At 37.4% G+C, this 18,150-nt stretch overlaps 1 protein-coding gene across 1 annotated transcript; it reads right to left on the bottom strand.

The window, feature by feature from the left end:
• Positions 1 to 1,087: 1,087 nt before the first annotated feature.
• On the bottom strand, positions 1,088 to 13,664 carry tab3 (TGF-beta activated kinase 1 (MAP3K7) binding protein 3). Its single transcript, XM_082188493.1, has 7 exons — positions 13,477 to 13,664; positions 10,817 to 10,985; positions 8,278 to 9,427; positions 4,990 to 5,150; positions 4,475 to 4,568; positions 4,261 to 4,332; positions 1,088 to 1,958 (listed from the first exon to the last, which is right to left on the bottom strand). The coding sequence occupies exons 2-7, from the start codon at positions 10,916 to 10,918 to the stop codon at positions 1,831 to 1,833; spliced, it is 1,707 nt and encodes a 568-aa protein (XP_082044619.1). The 5' UTR covers positions 10,919 to 10,985; positions 13,477 to 13,664; the 3' UTR covers positions 1,088 to 1,830.
• Positions 13,665 to 18,150: the final 4,486 nt, after the last annotated feature.

Genomic DNA, 18,150 nt, shown 5'->3' with positions numbered 1-18,150 from the left:
ATCAGTGGAGAAACCTCCATCTGTGGTGGGATCTGAAACGAGGCAGACAGAAGCCTTCAAATCTGACAGAATTAAACTGTGCCATGATAGGCACATTCATTTTGAGACTTGAAAGATAGACGGTTTAAAGGCAAAATAAACTGCTTGGAAAGCATCCAAAAACATAAAATTGAGAAATCATGCAATTTGGAAAAAAAGAAAGATATTAGTACAGTAAAGTACTAATCAGCCAAACTGAAGTAATCAGTATAATATAGGTATACTGTATATAATATAATATCAGTATAGTATAAGTATAATAAAGTATAAACTAGTATTAAAGTATTATACAAGTATAAACTGGTCATAAAGTCCTTACACTTTGTGCAGTCACATTAAGCTAAATCTTTCAAAATAGGCAAATTTATGGTATTCCACAACAAATTTTACATGGATTATTTGAACCCACTGCAAAATCTGCATGGGGAAATCTTTTGCCTCAAGCAAAATTCCTGATCGCATCCTAAATGACTATTTCAAACTGTGTAAACTGTGAAAATTTACCAAACAATTCTAAACATGACCACACCTTTATCCATAGATGAAATGCTAACCAATAATGATGTCATTTTAAGCACAGATCATGTACATAGCACATGAATTATCATCAAGCGGTTACTTTGTGCACATCTGAAAACATATTTCCACATATCTCACCCTCAGTTTATAAGGGATTTGGTAGAAGATACTTTGCATTGTAGAAAACCTAGGTCTTGTGGTGTAACCAAGCCTTGCATATAGACTAGTTTTTGACTGGTATCTGAAGAGTGGTTATTAGTCTTCTTTTGCATAAGTATCCATACAGGTAGTTAAGGGTTATTTCTTAGCACTGTCAGTCTGTTGTGCACATGTTGATGTTTGAATGAGGGGGCATGTATCATTTGAGTGCGCGTTTGAGTGATTGCATGCTTTCTTTTGGGATTTTTCAGTCCAGAATGCAGTTGTGACATACTGTACTAATTTATATACTAACCGAATAAACGGATGAAAAGAAAAATGTGGTACGTTCATGGTTTTACAGCCGAGATATCTCGACATCAGCATATAGTAACATAGAATCAGATCCTTTATTAAGTACAGCAACTGGAGGCATTTGCACAAGAAATCAACATCTTAAACACAGAATACAGTGTGGCATAATATGCATAAAAGTACCAGGTATAGGTTTCATATGCAGGTCTTGTAGTGTTCTTCATTCACGAGAAGAGCTCATAGTGAGCACAAGTCATACAGTGTAAAGTCTACATTAAAATTATTCAGCCCCTGTTTATCTCAATTCAGTTTTGTGAGAGAAGCCCTGTGCACAGGATTGTTTGGGCTTTTTCGTGTAAACTCAGCAGTCTTATTCTGCTTGGAATGGTAGCTTGGTAAACCACACCTCTGCAACATCTGGCAAGCTCCGCCCTCTCTTAAACCACACCTTCTCGGTCCACTCCAGTGCGAATCAATCAATCAATCAATCAATCAATCAATCAATCCCTTTTGCTTGTCTCTGTTATGTCAAGTCACCCTACTTCCTCTTTTAAAGCAACGTTCAGTAGAAAAAAGTAAATACAAGTGCAGGAAGCTCCTCAAGAGGTAACAGGGTGGGTCTGATTGGATAATATTTCACTAGAGTAGTTGTCTCTTCTTCTGTTGGGTACGGCTCAGTTATTGCTGGGTGAAGCTGAGGGCACAAGGGACAGAAATCGTCAAATGATAGGCGGGACTTGAACGCTGCATGACGGAACAGAAGATTAGCAGTAAGAGTGAGGTTCATGGCCTGTCGGGAAGGGTCACGGTGAAGCCGGCTCAAGTGTTGCGCGGCATCTCGCACTGTTCGCAGCGGTGCAACGCTGGGTGGTTAAGAAAAGTGCAGCTTTCACAGTTCCACTGAGCGCCCTCGAAATCCTCGTCCCTTTGCACGACCGGAGGCTTGACTAATCAGAGGAGACAAAACATTATGAAACAGCATACAAGCACTTATTTATTGCTGCTGTGAGCTAAATTTAAGAGCTTGAGAAAGCATTCTAGCATTCTGCCACACCCACTGACAATTTGGGCCACTGGCCCCGCATAGCAACAAAAGAGTGATGAAAATAGAACGAGGGTGCAAGAAACACTATATCATAACAAGCAATCTAATAGCCTCCACTCCACTGGTGTAGTCAGAGGTCAGGACAAATCCGACAGGATATTCAGAGAGCAAAGGGCTAATATTAGCTCAAGGGAGGTTAGTCTACAAATTCCATGAGATATTTTAGTGAAAAACCTACCTAGGATATTAGGGATGTGCCCGAAGCCGAATACTATGTTCGGAAAGGAAATGCAGGAAGTTCTACAGAGCCCCTGAAGAAGGGTTCCTCAAATCCATCCCTGGAGGGCCACTGGCCACTGTCCTGCAGAGTTTAGCTAAAACCATGATCAAACTCACTTAACTGCAATTTTCTAGTAACTGCAGACCTTGACTAGACTGCTCAGGTGTGTTTGATTAGGGTTGGAACTAAACTCTGCAGGTCCAGGACTGGATTTGAGGAACCCTGCCCTAAAGGTGACATGGTGATGGGGAAAAAAATTTGATTGGAGGAAAAAATATATTTCAATGCTTTTGCATTCTCTCGCAATTAATTGGGTAATTATATAGTATATAATTTACGGGCATCATGGAGCCACTATCAATATGCGGGGTATTGAAAACACTTTTGAATTTGCTATCACGTGTACTCTGTGTATAGGGAGCAGCGGTACAGATCACACATTTTACAAGAAAATATATGTCAATGATGCTCAGGATCTCTTGTACACCAAATCATCCAACATCGTCCTATCAGTCATCTCTCCTTACCATCTTCACGTGATAAGTGAAATATGATGTAATGTAACCAACAACCAAAGCAACCCTAACCATGTCCCTTAGGGAGTCCGTAGAGTCAATTCCCGTGCCTTTCCGAATTCAGATTTAGGCTTCAGACACAACCCTACAGGATATTTTCTAGCAAAGCAAAAATATTTGTTAATGGATAAGGTATTAAAGGTATAGTTCACTCAAAAAATGAAAATTACCCCAGTATTTCTTCTTTCAGACGAATATAATCGGAGTTATATTAAAAAATATCATTGCTCTTCCAAGCTTTATAATGGCAGTGGATGGCGGTCCTGATTTTTAAGTCCAAAAAAAAAAGTGCATCCATCCATCATAAAAGTGCTCCACACGGATCTGTGGGGTTAATAAAGGCCTTCTGAAGCGAAGTGATGTGTTTGTGTAAGAAAAATATTCATATTTAAAACTTTATAAACTAAAATAACTAGCTTCCGACAGGCGACCGTACGCATCGATTTATGACGAAAGAATGACCCGACGCATGACGTATTGACGAACGCGGAAACACAAAGGATAGAGCAAAACACCGGTCACAAATTCGAATTTTTAAAGAGAATGTCAGAGGATTTCGATATAAGAGAAGAGGAGCTTTTCTTGCCCAGCCCTATTAGTTTGAACCGCGAGAGGTGTCAAAACTTGCGCTACTCCTATATGCTACGTCATACATCGCGTAAGGGGTTACTCTTTTGGCATAAGTCGACTCGCGTACAGCCGTCTGCCAGAAGCTAGTTATTTTAGTTGATAAAGTTTTAAATACGGATAAAAAAAACACATCGCTTTGCTTCAGAGGCCTTTATTAACCCCCTGGAGTTGTATGGATTACTTTTATAACGGATGGATGCACTTTTTGACAAAATCAGGACTGCCATTCACTACCATTATAAAGCTTGGAAGAGTAATGATTTATTTTTAAATAACTCCGATTGTGTTCGTCTGAAAGAAGATATCAATTATGAGATTCCGACTTATAAAAAGAGTTGGAGAGCCTCGTTACTTTGTTATTTTACTTGTCTTTATGCAAGAATAATCAGAAAATAAATGAAAGACATACAAAAGTTTTATGTAGCTACCACCGTGTCCTGCTAAATACACTAAGTTATTAAATTACATGAATTCATTTTCTCATTAATAGTGTCATCATAGAAACACATAATTCTGACTCTGAAGATATAAGCATTTCAGAGTAGAAGATTCACTTTAAAAGTATTTTTCACTGTATGTTCTTGATACCAAATGCATTAACTAATATTAGCTAACTGAACCTTATTGTAAAGAATAACCACAAAATGAAATAATGCAATGTTAAAAGATGCAACATCAATTTTTTTTATAAATGTATGCAGAATTGATTGAATTCCCACCTCTTGGAGGTACAACAGGGCCAGGTTGAATATTATCATAAAAGTTGTTCATGGTTCTCACGTCAAACTTGCCTAAAAAAAAAAGAGAGATATGGATGAAGCAAATGGTTATCGGCACAATTTGAAGTTGAGTGCAATCACATGAAATAATGCAGTGCAAGTGTTCATTTCACATTGAATGTCATAAAGATGACTACATTCATGCTATTTTTACCTCTGGACTGCAGCAGGTCTGTCTCCTTCAAGGTGCAATCAATGTCAATCTGAAGCTGTCTGTTTTGTGACCGAATTCTGGTCATATCCTCGGGCTAGCAAACGCACACACAAAGTACATGAATTTTTCATATTAACCGCACACTTAAAAGCAATTTATCGTTGTCACACACTTTACTGAAGCCTGTTAAACTCCAAAGAACGAGATGACGCTTGTACTGGATGGGTACATTATGTACAGCAGTTTAACCTATGAGAAAAGATTCATTCAGTCGGCGAAGCATGCAGAATGAGCTAGAACTGAATGAGCAGATGTGATTCATTTCCACCTCATCGTATTTGCACATTCTGCATGTAGATTCTAGGTATGTATGCTTTTATGCAAGGCTCATTTGGAGAATTTGATGAGGATTCATTCATCCTTTATTAGCGATGTAAAACAAGTGGGTGTGTTCGTTCAGCACCTCTTCAAAAATGCATTCACATGCTCTAAAAGCCTGTTTTTTTGTCTCTTACCCGAGGGATCAGGCTAGTGCTGTTCACCCGTCTGAAGCGTCTCTGCAGGGCGTCAAATTCCATTTCATTTACTTCCGCCTTCAACTGATCCAGTTTCTGCCGCTCCAGCTTGAGCTCTTTCATCAGACGCTCCATCCGAGCACGCTGGTGCAAAAGCAGCGCTAAGGAGACATACAGCATTAGACACAAGGCTAAAAGACTGAACAACACTTCCCCACATACACATGATAAACAGATGCAAAAACAGCTTATTCTGGACAGAAACTGACCACTTTTACAGGAAAAAGCTCTCAATGACTCAATAACTTTCAGAGATTTGATGTTACAAACCTTACAATCCCTCTAATATCCAGTAGTTAGTTCTTCCTTTAGAAATATATTTTATTCTTATTTTTATAAAATGACTAATATATATATATATATATATATATATATATATATCTCAGTTTTAACATTACTTCGTTTCTTAGAATAGTTAAAGGGGTCATGAACTGAATTTCTCTTTAAATTTAATGTTCTATGAGGTCCACTTACGATGTTATCAAGATTTTTTTTTAAAGTTTTTTTTAATATTCTTATTTAGATTCTATTTTCTATCCTGTTTTTGACCCTCTCTTTCAAACACTATGTTTTGATAGTTGTGCCGCATTCAAGACTCCGAAGTAAACGCCCACTGTTATGATTGGGCAATTGTTCGAAAATATCTCATTACAACATTTGCCAACAATGTGAAACATTTGTGAGTATTACACATGCTTTATAAGTCTTGGTTGTGGCAAGTAAAATACTTAAAGGTACCACAGATATAATTGACAAATGATCAATTCTTTTTTATGGTGTTTCGTGTAAACGGAATTATGACGGACTGAATGTACCATTGTTTGTCGTTCTTACACCCATTCATTGTTCATCCTTTGATAAAGTGAAAATGTATGCATTGCCATTTGCAGTGACGCGTTTTAAATAAAATGAAACCTGTTGTAATGTCTTACAGATGACAAAACAGAAGATGTCGCTCACTGAAGCTTTAATTCAGGATTACAGCGAATGGCTTTGACCAAAACAATAACAAAAGCAACTTACTCTATGTGCCATCTTCCATATCAGATAATCCAACGCATTAACCCCATAAATGCCAAAGCAAAGGAAAGAACAGCAAATCACAACTATTACAGTTTGATTGCGGCGCTACAGTATAAATACTTAGTACATATTAAATGATCTGTAACAGACAAAGCAATAGTGACACATGGTAAAAACATTGTTACTCACACAGTGTGTTGCGACATTGCAGTTGGATATAGTCGTCACTGCATCATCTTTTATTTTCAGTCTCTCTGAAAAGCCTGTGCCGAATGGTGTCTTGTTTAAAAACGAATCCGAGGTAAAATGAAGCAAACAAACGAACAGTGTCTTACTGACGTGGTCTGAAACTTCGTTAAAAATCAAATTTAGCCATGCTTTCTTATTGTTAGGATCACAAGGAAGGCAATGCCAAGATGTATGTTGTCACCAAGTACAACATGTTGGAACAACATTCCAATCAACCAATCAGATTTGAGGAAAGTTTACAGTTTACATTTACAGTTTATATCAAGTTTAAGCCTACAACCAGGGTTAGGTGCTTCTACATCAGTGTTATTCACCTATCACCTCCCTCTGATTTTAGGGATAAGTTAAGGGTAGGAATAGGACTACATTTTCAGGCAGGAATGTTGTTCCAGGAACAAAATATGTTGATCCAGGAACAAAATATGTTGATCCAGGAACATGTCTTACTAAAATCACGGTGACCATGCAAAGACTGTTTTTCCACAACTTCCACAGCAAAACATCTAAATCCTCAGAGGCTTCTCTATCATTTTGTTGCTGGAGTGAGTAATCCTGTTTTTACGTCTCTCTCGTATTTACTACTACATGACATATGCAAATCGGTGGGGCTAAAGAGGCAATGATGTATGCGTTGATTTTCTTCTCTTTTATCGCACTATGACGTAATATGACAAAATCCGAAACGAGTCATTTTGCCATCTTGGATTCTAAAAATCTGTTTTTGTTCTAAAGAGGAAGATTTGAGTTCTGAAACTTACAGGATATTTTTAATAGTACAATGACCTCATTTGTCAAAAGATCAAGGAAAATTTGATTTCTCAATTCATGACCCCTTTAAAATGTGTTCCTTGACTCCTTGAAAGAGCCAGCCATAAATACGCCACCCTAAATAAAGGAAAAAAATAATTTATTTTATTTATTTTATATTTATATTCACATATATACATACACACACATATACATGCACTGCCATTTAAAAGTTTGGAGATAGTAAGACTTTGAAATGTTTTTGAAAGAAGTCTCTTATGCTCACCAAGGCTGCATTTGATTGATCAAAAATACAAAAAACAGTAGTAGTAGAAGTAGTATAGCTTTTTTAATGCCATGTCAGCATCTGAGGCCATCTCTTAATGGCAAAAACAGAGTTTCAAAAATACAATAGAAATAAAAACCAAACAAAACAGCTGTTAGTATTATACAAGATGTTTTACATTAACATTTGATAACAATTCTAAAACCTTTTCAAGTAAAATCTCACTAAACAAGTCCTTAAGTGAGCTTATTACATACAAATGTTGTCTAATTGCATTAAAAGTGGGACAGTCCAATAAAATGTTAAATGGTAAGAGGTGTCTTGCCTTTAAGCAAAAATGCATGAGTAAATCTTGTATGACCATGTGACATCTAGTGAAAGTGAACACCACGATAAGGAGATTAAAAAGTCTACTCGGGATTTTGGGACGGATTTCATGCAATTTGTTGTTTGTATATGTTTCCCATTCTTCTTACCACTTGTTAAATATATAGGCCTAATGATTGACAGTAGGTCTAAGGTCTGAAGGAGGAATTTCACATTTTACGAAAGAACAGTAATATTATGAAATATTTTCTGTTTTAATATTTTTAAAGTGTAATTTATTCCTGTGAATTCCAGTGTTACATGATCCTTCATTATTTTGATATTCTGATTTGGTGCTCAAGAAACATTCCTTATTATTATAAATGTTGAAAACAGTAGTTTTGCTTAATATATTTGAGGATACTGTGAGAGTTTTTTCAGAATTCTTTGAACAGAAAGTTCAAAAGAACAGCATTTATTTGAAATGGAAACTTTTGTAAGATTATAAATGTCTTTACTGTCACTTTTTATCAATTGAATGCATCCTTGCTGAATAAAAGTATTACTTTTCTTCAACATTTGTATTTTTAAAAATTTAATAATATTTATATCCATACCTTGAGTATACGCATAGTCATCCGAACCGGAGCTTGATCGTCTAGGCATGCGGTTGATCTGGCTGGAGATGTTCCCTGGCAGCGCAGAAATGGGCAGGATCGGAGGCGGGGCTCCATGGCGCTCACCCTGGTCTACTATGTTGAGGAGGGATTCGGTCTCAACTGGTGGAGAGCTTGACGAACGCTGTACTTGTCCAGGAGACACTTTGATCTTGATGAAGGCAGAGGTGGCAGGCTGAGGAGAGGATGCGGGCCGGGGCCTTGCCACACCCTGGTGGACATACATTCCTTGATGAATAGAGGCTCCGGTCATATTGATAGCCCGGGATGGGGAGCTCGGGGAAGGGCTGTTGGCCATATAGAGCGTTCCCTGTGGAGCATGTACAGGGGAATTGCTCCGTGGTCGTTGTCCCTCCAGTGTGATCTCTATCTGGTTCTTCATAGGGCCTTTGGAGGATATAAAAGGCCTGTGGGAAACAGGTGCCGACTGCTGGTAGGACAGCCCAGGGAGGGTGGGGGGACTTATGGGAAGAAACACCTGGGGCGGCTGCTGGACCTGATGTTGGGGAGAGCTGTATGGAGACTGGTACGTCGGAGTAGCATAAGGAGACTGCTGGTATATGGAAGTCCCGGATGTGGACCAGGGAGTAGGCTGAGGGCTTTGAGAAGGAGAGGGACGCATGTACACGGTGTTCCCACTGTTACAATAGACACCAGGGGGGATTTGCAGTGCTTGTGGGGCAGAGGGGATGTTCTGAGAGAGGGTAACCGTTATGGGAGTCATGTAACGTGGGACGGGGTGGTATGTGGGAGACATGCCCTGGATGCTGGGCGGAGGGGTGGGGATGCGTCCTTGATCGTTAATGTAGAAGGGGTTGAAGACGGGTGATGGCGCCATGGTGGCGGGTGCAGAGAGGGGCTCAGGGAAACCACTTCGAGGATGCTCGATGTGCCCGTCGCTGGAACTGTGGACCAAAGCTCGGCCGCCTGCATTGTTTTTAGCTCCCTCGGGAGCAGGGTAACCCACGCTAATACGTAGCATGTGGTTCCGGTTTAAGTGCAAATCGTCTGTACTGTGGTACTCCTCATACAGGTATCTATTACTCTCCTGAGCCAGCAGATGGCAGCAGAGGTCCAGGTTATTGTTGTTCTGAAGAGGAAATGGAAGACAGTGAGGTAAACGTTCTTGCACCTGACACCACTTTGACACAGTCAGTTAATGGCATTCAGCCAGAATGACACAGCAACAATTATCACTGATAAGTCTTTATGCTCATTGCACATCATTAGCTTTAGGTGTACATACATTACCGTTCAAAAGTTTGGGGTCACTAAGATTTTTTTTTTTCATTCAGCAAGGACACATTAAATTAAAACAACAGTAAAGACATTTATAAATGTAAAATATACATAATATATATGAATGAACATCACAGGGTGATGATACTTCCATACATCATGTAATTGACCAATGTGATGTTCATGTGATTCAACCATGCCAATACAAGATATCAATAAAACAGCTTGTGGCCATGTCACCTGACTTAACATTTACCTCAGGAAAGCCATTTGGTGTCCATAGCTTGTTAGTTAGCAAGAAAGAAAACTAGAAAATATCACTAAAAGCTAAATATATTTCAGTGTTGTTACTGTTAACTAAAACTGTTCGAAATTGACTAAATCTGAAATAAAAATAGAAATAGAAACATTTTTAAAAACCTAATAAAAATGACAAAAGCAGAAAGCACATAACAAAATTCCTGAAACTGAAAATATAAAAATAAAAGCTAAATAATAATAATAAATACCATCATTGTATATGAAAAACACTATGATATATTGTTAAAATATATGCACCACATTGTTAATACATTAAATAACAAGTTAAGCACAAATAATATGTTTAAATAAATCTAATTGTCAAAAAATAAAAAATAAAAATAAATCAAAAAAGACCAAAAATAGTTTGGAGGCCATTTCCTCAGTTTTTATGAGAGCCACCAATTAAATGATTCTATAATCAACAGTCTAGAGTAGAAACATAATAATTATATATATGTGACCCTGGATCACAAGACCAGTCACAAGTGGCAATAGCCAACAATACATTGTACGGGTCAAAAATATAAATGTTTCTTTTATGCCAAATATCATTAGGATATTAAGTAAAGATCATGTTCCATGAAGATATTTTGTAGAATTCCTACCATAAATATATAAATCATTTATTTTTGTGAGTGAATGCCGCACAATCGCGAACATAAATTGACAACTTTAAAGGCGATTTTCTCAAAGTATTGTCCTCTCCTAACAAACCATACATCAATGAAAAGCTTATTTATTCAGCTTTCAGGTGATGTATAAATCTCAATTGCAAAAAATGTACCCATGTGACTGGTTTTGTGGTCCAGGGTCACATATTATTATTTCATTCAAATGGGTTTCTGGGTCAAAATGACTCAAAATCCAAGAGCAGGCCATATAAACATTCTAACCCCCCCATTTCCATTACGTTTATATTGTGGCAGCCGGTTCTCACCTGAAGAAGGCACTGAGACACCACCTTCTCTGGAATCTCTGGGAAGCGCTGCTTGAGGTCCTGCAGTATGTGATAGTCCAACTGAGGCCCTCCCTGCGCCATCCTGAGCCCAAAGAGAGAGTCACTGAGTCCGCAGCCAGGAGCGCAGCACCTGCTCTCCTCTCATCCCCTGACAACACACATGAATAACAACACAGATTGAGTTTGACCACTCACAAGCACTGCCAACAAACTACCTTGGGGTGTTTGAAACAAAGAGAAATCATTACTCACTTTCATAGCATGGGAAAAAAAATGCATTATACATTCTGCCTAACATCTCTTTTCATGTTCCACTGAATAAAGAAAGTCTTACAGGTTTTGGAACAATGTGTGAGTAAATGATAATTTTTGATTTTAGGGTGAACTATCCCTTTAACACTATAAAGCCTATTGTATCATATTTGATACAATTATAAGGCCTCTAAATGACCAACATGATCCAAAACTGCTGGAAGAAAAAGAAAAAGTTGTATACAATCTTCTACATTTATAATACTTCTACAGCCTTTTTACGTAAATTCCCATAATCAATTGTACAGTAGTAAAAAATTAACAATCGATTAATTGTTAACTTTAACTTCTTAAATCCAAAGCTGGGGGCGCCACCAAGTTAATCATGTTAACAACCACTTGCTTAATCAACAGAAATAGGTCTCATTTTTAAGCTTAGAAGCTTGACTTTACAGTGAATATAGGGAATATGAAAATCACTTATAGCGATAGTTCACCCAAAAATGAAAATGAAAAATTCTGTAACCATTTACTCACCCTCAAGTTGTTCCAAACCTGTATGAATTTCTTTCTTCTGCTGAACACAAAAGAAGATATTTTAAAGAAATGGGTAATCAAACAGTTGATGGACCCCATTGACTTACTATACTATGGAAATCAATGGGGTCCAACTGCTCCATTAATCCATTAATAGATTGTCAAAATCCATTTGTGTTCAATTTTTTATTTTTTTTTGCACATCTCACTGTTCATTGTTCTGCATTGCATTTTATGGTTTTCCACCATAATTAAAACTACAGAGCTTTGTTTATAAGCCAAGCATTTAAATATAATCTTACTAAAACATTAGGAAATATAGAGTGACAACTGATATGTACATATGCATTTAATGTAGATAAATAAGAATCAAAGATTTACATTACAAGGAATCAGAATTTCATATTACTTCTTGGCCATCTAAATAATATCTGTACCAAACTACATCTTTTTCTCACTTTGGGCCTCTGAAATTTGTTTTCCACCTCCTCTAGTGTAAAATCCATTAGCTCTATATCATACTATACGAGCTATAAGCCAAATATGACAAAACAAGAAAACATGCAAGCAATATTAAAGGTTCAATAAACTGTTCCATTTAGACCTGTTAAGAACGCCTGTGCACCAGACGGCCTCAGACTCTCGGCTGCCGCAGTGTGAACATGTCGCTCAACTGGACAAGAACAGAGCTTTTATACCGACACGTTAAAACTCCTATTTATCAGAACAAAAGACGCTTATTTGGTACATCGCAGGTGAATCAGACGTAAATTTAAAGCTAAAAGGCTTATGAAGCTACTCTTGTGTGTCGCGGCGTATAAGAATGGCTTGTTTTGAGTTTAGCGACCTCACCAGCGACAACGACCTGAAACCTGAGACATGAACAGAGGTTCACATGTACAACCCTCTTCCGCTCGACCTCATACACCCACACACAAACACACAAACACACATATGACAGGTGTTACTAACTGCAGCACTGTTAACACCTTATTAAACTGAACACAAGCTCATTTAAATGAGGTGCAAATCTGAAATTAGTCCCAAATAGAAACACTAAGTATATTTGAATGCAACAGCAGTTAAGTCACCAGTAAAAATAAAATAGAACACCAACATTTAAAAATAGATTAAAGACAACAACTTCATGAAGAACTGAAACCGACAAGAGAACTCATGAACATCATAACACGAACCAAGCGCAGGTTGGTATCAGCACTGCCTCCTGCTAGCTGGCCCGTCTAAGCATCCATTAAAGCACAATCTGTCACCCAAAGTAACTATTATTACAGTCAAGCAGTGACAGTTCTGCAGGATACCCGTGTCTGTTACCTCTTGATCGCGGTGAAATTACGACAAGCCACCGCCAAATCCGTTTAAGTGCTACAACTCAACGCTATTTTTGCATGACGACAAAGATAGAAAGCTTCAATTAATGGGATAAACTCAGACATCAGCGTCTCACTATAAAACAAAAGTTTCCGCATTACTCTTCAACATATCACGATTTACATTATCTTTTCACTTGCACGTACTTATCACCGGGATGAGAAAGGGAAAGGAAAAAAAACTGTGGTTGTTCATTAACCGTTAGCTTTAGCATAGCCGCTAGCCGTCCGGTATTTAGCCACAGGGGAAAAAAAACGGAAACGCAGCGCGCGCCGCTCCCGCGTGCTTATCTGACTGACGTTTAATTAATCCTGCGCGCTGTACCTGCCAAAAGCTTGCTGACATCGTAAAAACCCAAGCAGGAATTTATACGAACACTTGCTGTCAGTTTCGGTGCAGTACAAACGACGGCTGGCTGCTCGCCGTTCTGATAACAGTACGTTATATGTGCGACAACATACCGTGCGCCGGAGCCTTACGGCCATTGACCATCCAAGCAAGGCTTTTCACATGGGGTGTGTCACAGGACAGCAGAAGTGATAGGAAATGACAACGATGCACCGGGTTTCTACAAGGAACTCGGGGGTTAGCACAGTCGCAATAAAATTGTCGTCTTCACTTACGCCTATTTCTCTTCCTCTGTCGTTCCGGTTGGAGGTTTCTCATGTAACGATATATGGCACATCCATGCCCTCTGTCGGGCTGGGGTAAGAGAAAAGAGAAGCTTTACTTTGCCATAACAGTACAAAAGTAGCTATCTGAAGTTCTTTCATTACTGTGTGTGAAGATGAGCCTGTGGAAACTTACAGCATTATTGTGTAGCTAGCTACTCTTTAACCATGCAAAGCCCGACAAATGAAATAGTCAGACAATATATATATATATATATATATATATATATATATAATTTTTTTTTTTTTTTTTTTTTTAATGGAACAGTTTATTCAACCTTTAGACAAAATATTTGTAAAAAAAAAAAAAATTGCATATGTGTTTTTGTTGAGCAGCCTATACTATTTTATAGGCCTTAGCCTACATCAGGATTTTTGAGGACATAAAAACCCTCAGTTTTATTCAGAGGCCCAACCTGAGCAAAAATATGCGGTTTGGTGATATTTATACGGCCAAAAGGTAGGATAAAATTCTCAGTGAGATCTTTAGTAGATTATTTACATATAATGCATATAAATATCACTTGTCACTTTGTCTCCCAAAAATATTTCCTATACATGATAGTGAATGTTTTATGATCAAAGCGTTGTATTTTTTATTTTGGGGGGAAAACATAATGCAATGCAACACAATGATGATTGTTTTTGGATTGTTCCTCAAAAGCCTGCCGTTTCATTTGATACTCGCAGTTAAAAAAAAAAAATTTTTTAAATGATGTGTGGATAATCAAGTAAAAATTAGTTCCTTCAGTCCAGATAAATGTTCATTTTAAAATATTGCTAACAATATAAAAGTTATTCTTACGTTTACTTTATAAAAATCAGTAAAGATTTCAGTAAAGATATTTCTATTTACTATGTTAAATTTGTTTAACATTGATACTAGTTTGACAATAAAGATACAACCCAAAGATTGATCCATTGGAAGTCTAAGAAATTCCTAAAGCATCAAGAGTTGGGGTGAAATTGTATTGCATTGAGATGAATTTCCTAGAGTTCACCAGATGAGGGAGTCATTTACTGCAGCTCAGCTAAAAATATGATTTAGTGTCATAATAATAAACAGCTCTAAACCTTCCCTCTGGATAGACCGAAGGCAACTAATTTATGCACCGATTGCTATTTAACTGATACAAATAGTCCTGCATATGACATACTAATAATTACACTGAAAAACAAACACTTTACAGTAAGGTCCCATTAGTAACGATATTAGTGCATAACAACATGAACTAACAATGAACAATACATTTGTTACAGTATTTATTATTCATTGGGTTGGTTAATATTCATTTTAGTTCATGTTTGGTCCATTGAATAATATTAACAGATACAACGTTTGATCTTAATAATTTATTAGTAAATGTAGAAATTAACATTAACTTAGATTCATATTTTTTTCATTGTTTGTTCATGTTAACTAATGTTAAGAAATGGAACCTTATTGCAAAGTGTTACCAGAAAAATCACTGAAAAATTTATCTTTGACCAAAATCAAATCAAAAGAGGACATGAAGACCTCTTTTCCACAAGCCAAGACTAATTGTATGTAATGCTAACAAGCTTAGGGGCCAAGATCAGGAAAAAAAAGTTACTGAGATCCAGACCAAGTCCATATTTATGAGGTCTTGAGGGTTTGTCTCAAGAGCACATTCAAGACTCCAGCTATTGCCACTGTATAAATACACAGTGGAATAACTACATGTCATATTTCTATTTGGGATCTCTGACACAGATCAGGATTTTAGATCATAGCAAAGTTATTTGAGATTGATAAGTCAACATTTTCTCTGAGCTCCTGGGCAGCCAGCCAGTTCTCACTTGTCACAAGCCTTAATTTAGCTTGCCTCTGGTAGCCTACCTGATAGTGGAGACGTCAGCTATCTGTAAGAGATACAGAGGAAATACAGGAAATGAATATGTTAATTTTCCTTGAAAAATACTTGAATCCTTTAACAACAATAATTTATTAATTTTGATCTACAGCTAAAAACTATAAGAATATGATTATCAGTATAAGATGATTGTGTCTTGGTGTGTTTTGAATAACACAAATCACTGTGATAAATTAGCAACGGTAATAACTACAGACCTGTTGTGCTATCAGGGCCGGAAACATTAGAGCATGCTTGAGTGAATTGTTATGTTGCATATTTCAGCAACTGTGAAAGAAATACAAGTGTTTCAAGTGCTACCATTTCTCTTTCAAACCAACTGTATACTTTCCATCCTGCCCAGTGTCCTGCTGTGATCTGCACCTGTTCCTGTAGTAGAGTAAATGCCCAGCTAGGCCAACAGCTGACTTGTTGAGAGAGGGAGCGAGGCAGACAAGAAAACAGACAAAGAGAAGAAGAAATACATTTAAATGACATTTCACATCATTTTTTTTTTTTCCTGTGATGGCCAACCAATAAACCTGACATTAGTCTTTGGGTGTTTCTCTTTACATAATCCATTAAGTCAAGCAAAAGAGCAACAAGATGATGCACAGTCAGTGGCTCCACAATTTGTCCATCCAGTTTAATAGTCCCTAAAAATATCCAGAGTATTTATGGGAGACATTTTTCCACATTAAAGCCAGTATTAAGTAAAAATTCACCCTATCTATTTTCTAAATCTTCTTGATCTTTTTGTGAATGATTCATCCATCAAAATGTCATAACTATCTTCTGGTTAAATGACATTTTCTCTGGTGATGTATGCCAGACTTCTCCAATCATTTCGTCCGCCTAAACCCCGCCCCCTTTCTTACAGTCTCGCATTAAGATCTGCCCCTATCCAATTAGCAACCGATGGACAGAACAACGTTTTTCTTTTTTCAATAATCCTTTTTTGTTGAGATGTTGAGATGTTGTTCTCAATATTTGAACAGTGGATGTTAATCAGGGTTTTGATTTAGTGTAAACAAATGAAAATCATTGCTGCTTTTTACTGCTGCTGGATCTGTTCTAATATCCACCATAATAATCCATTTCAAAGGCAGCTGGCCAATAAGTGTCATGGTTCACAAGTTGAGGAAGTGCCAGACTGCTTCCGCTACACCTGTACAGAGAAGTCCTTCTGTAGCACCGTTGGAGCAACAAGCTATTTATATCACCTCTATTGCAGTGTTTAACAAGCCTTTTCTCCATCTTAATGTCTTAACTGTGAATCTCACCTGAACAAACAGTACCAAAGTGGACAATATAAAAAATGACATGAATGAATGAAAATAATGAAATAAATGAATATGGGGGAAACACTTAAAAAATAGAATGCAGTCTTAAATCTCCATGTTAAGATCAGAGAAACAACTATATGGACAGTATACCCAGTGGTGCTCAATAGCAGTGAGAGAAGCAGTGAGTTTTAGCAAGCTAGCTGTCTCCATTGCTCTGATCTCTGCCCACAGGTGGGACGCTATTTCGGGCTGTCCCTTGTTTTCTCCGCTGGTCTTCCAGAGTGGAGTTTTGGCCTAGCACTTAAGCCTTTGAATTGAAGAAAATACATTTTTAGATAGACTTTCAGAGGTTTTAACAGTATTTAAAAATATTCCTCTTTATCAAATGGAGCCGGAACTATACAGTAACTATGGTCTATCTATTTGTATTTATTTTCTCTTTCATGGTGTGCAACCTCTTGCATGACTCTGCAAACATCTCATGCAAGGGTCCTCCTTTTAGTAGTTTGGATGCTACTAAAAGCTGCTGGTTGAACCCCTTTAACTCAGAGTATGAGTCTTCCAGGACCGATAGTGTTGCAGTCTGAAGGGAGAGAGATGCATGCTGGGTATGAGCTCAAGTTACAGATGGCAGTGCTGTCCTTCAGGCTGAGGGGGGTTTCCAGCTCATTTAGGATACACTTGCTGAAATAATCATTTAATAGCATAAAAATGGACAATATTAAGCATCTAAAAATTCACACACAAAAAATTTTTTTTGCCACTTCGTAGTGCATCCAAAGTGTGTTCACTGTATATTATATGTATCTGTACTTTCTATATTTAATTGTGATATTGTGATATTACACTAACTGTGATATTGCTTGAATTCGAGTGATCCATTGGATATCTGGGTTATCACACACTGTGACTGTGATAAGTGGGTCAGAACTGACTGGACAAACCACAGACCCTCAAGATAAACCTATGGCTCCAACAGCCAACAATAGCTTTCCAAAACAAGCTGATGCTTGTGTGGAAAATATTAACGAAAACAAACAAACCTGATATGTGCTTACAAAAAATGTCTATATACAAAACCCATCTTCAGTGTGGATGATTGCAATACACTGCAAAGGAAAAAGAATGCTAAATGCTGAAAAAGGGGAAGGTAAATATATAAAATAAAAAATTTCTTTGCAATAGAAATGGAAAAGGTATGAATTGCCATATTTACATGCATTATTCAATTTAACATTAATTTACAGTATTAGAAAAATAGTTTTTAATTAGCGTATAAAAGTGTAGCCTATTTATAATTTACG

This window comes from Leuciscus leuciscus, assembly GCF_965113295.1.
Source record: "Leuciscus leuciscus genome assembly, chromosome: 13".
In the NCBI taxonomy this organism is placed as follows: domain Eukaryota; kingdom Metazoa; phylum Chordata; class Actinopteri; order Cypriniformes; family Leuciscidae; genus Leuciscus; species Leuciscus leuciscus.
This window is presented reverse-complemented; position numbering and strand designations above follow the sequence as displayed.

Coding starts and splice junctions, on each gene's coding strand:
- tab3 (XM_082188493.1), bottom strand. CDS start 10,918: ATGGCGCAGGGAGGGCCTCAGTTGGACTATCACATACTGCAGGACCTC. Junction 5,151..8,277: donor TGACTATGCGTATACTCAAG/GTATGGATATAA, acceptor ATGTCTCCTTAG/CGCTGCTTTTGCACCAGCGT. Junction 1,959..4,260: donor CCCTGTTGTACCTCCAAGAG/GTGGGAATTCAA, acceptor TCCTCTGATTAG/TCAAGCCTCCGGTCGTGCAA.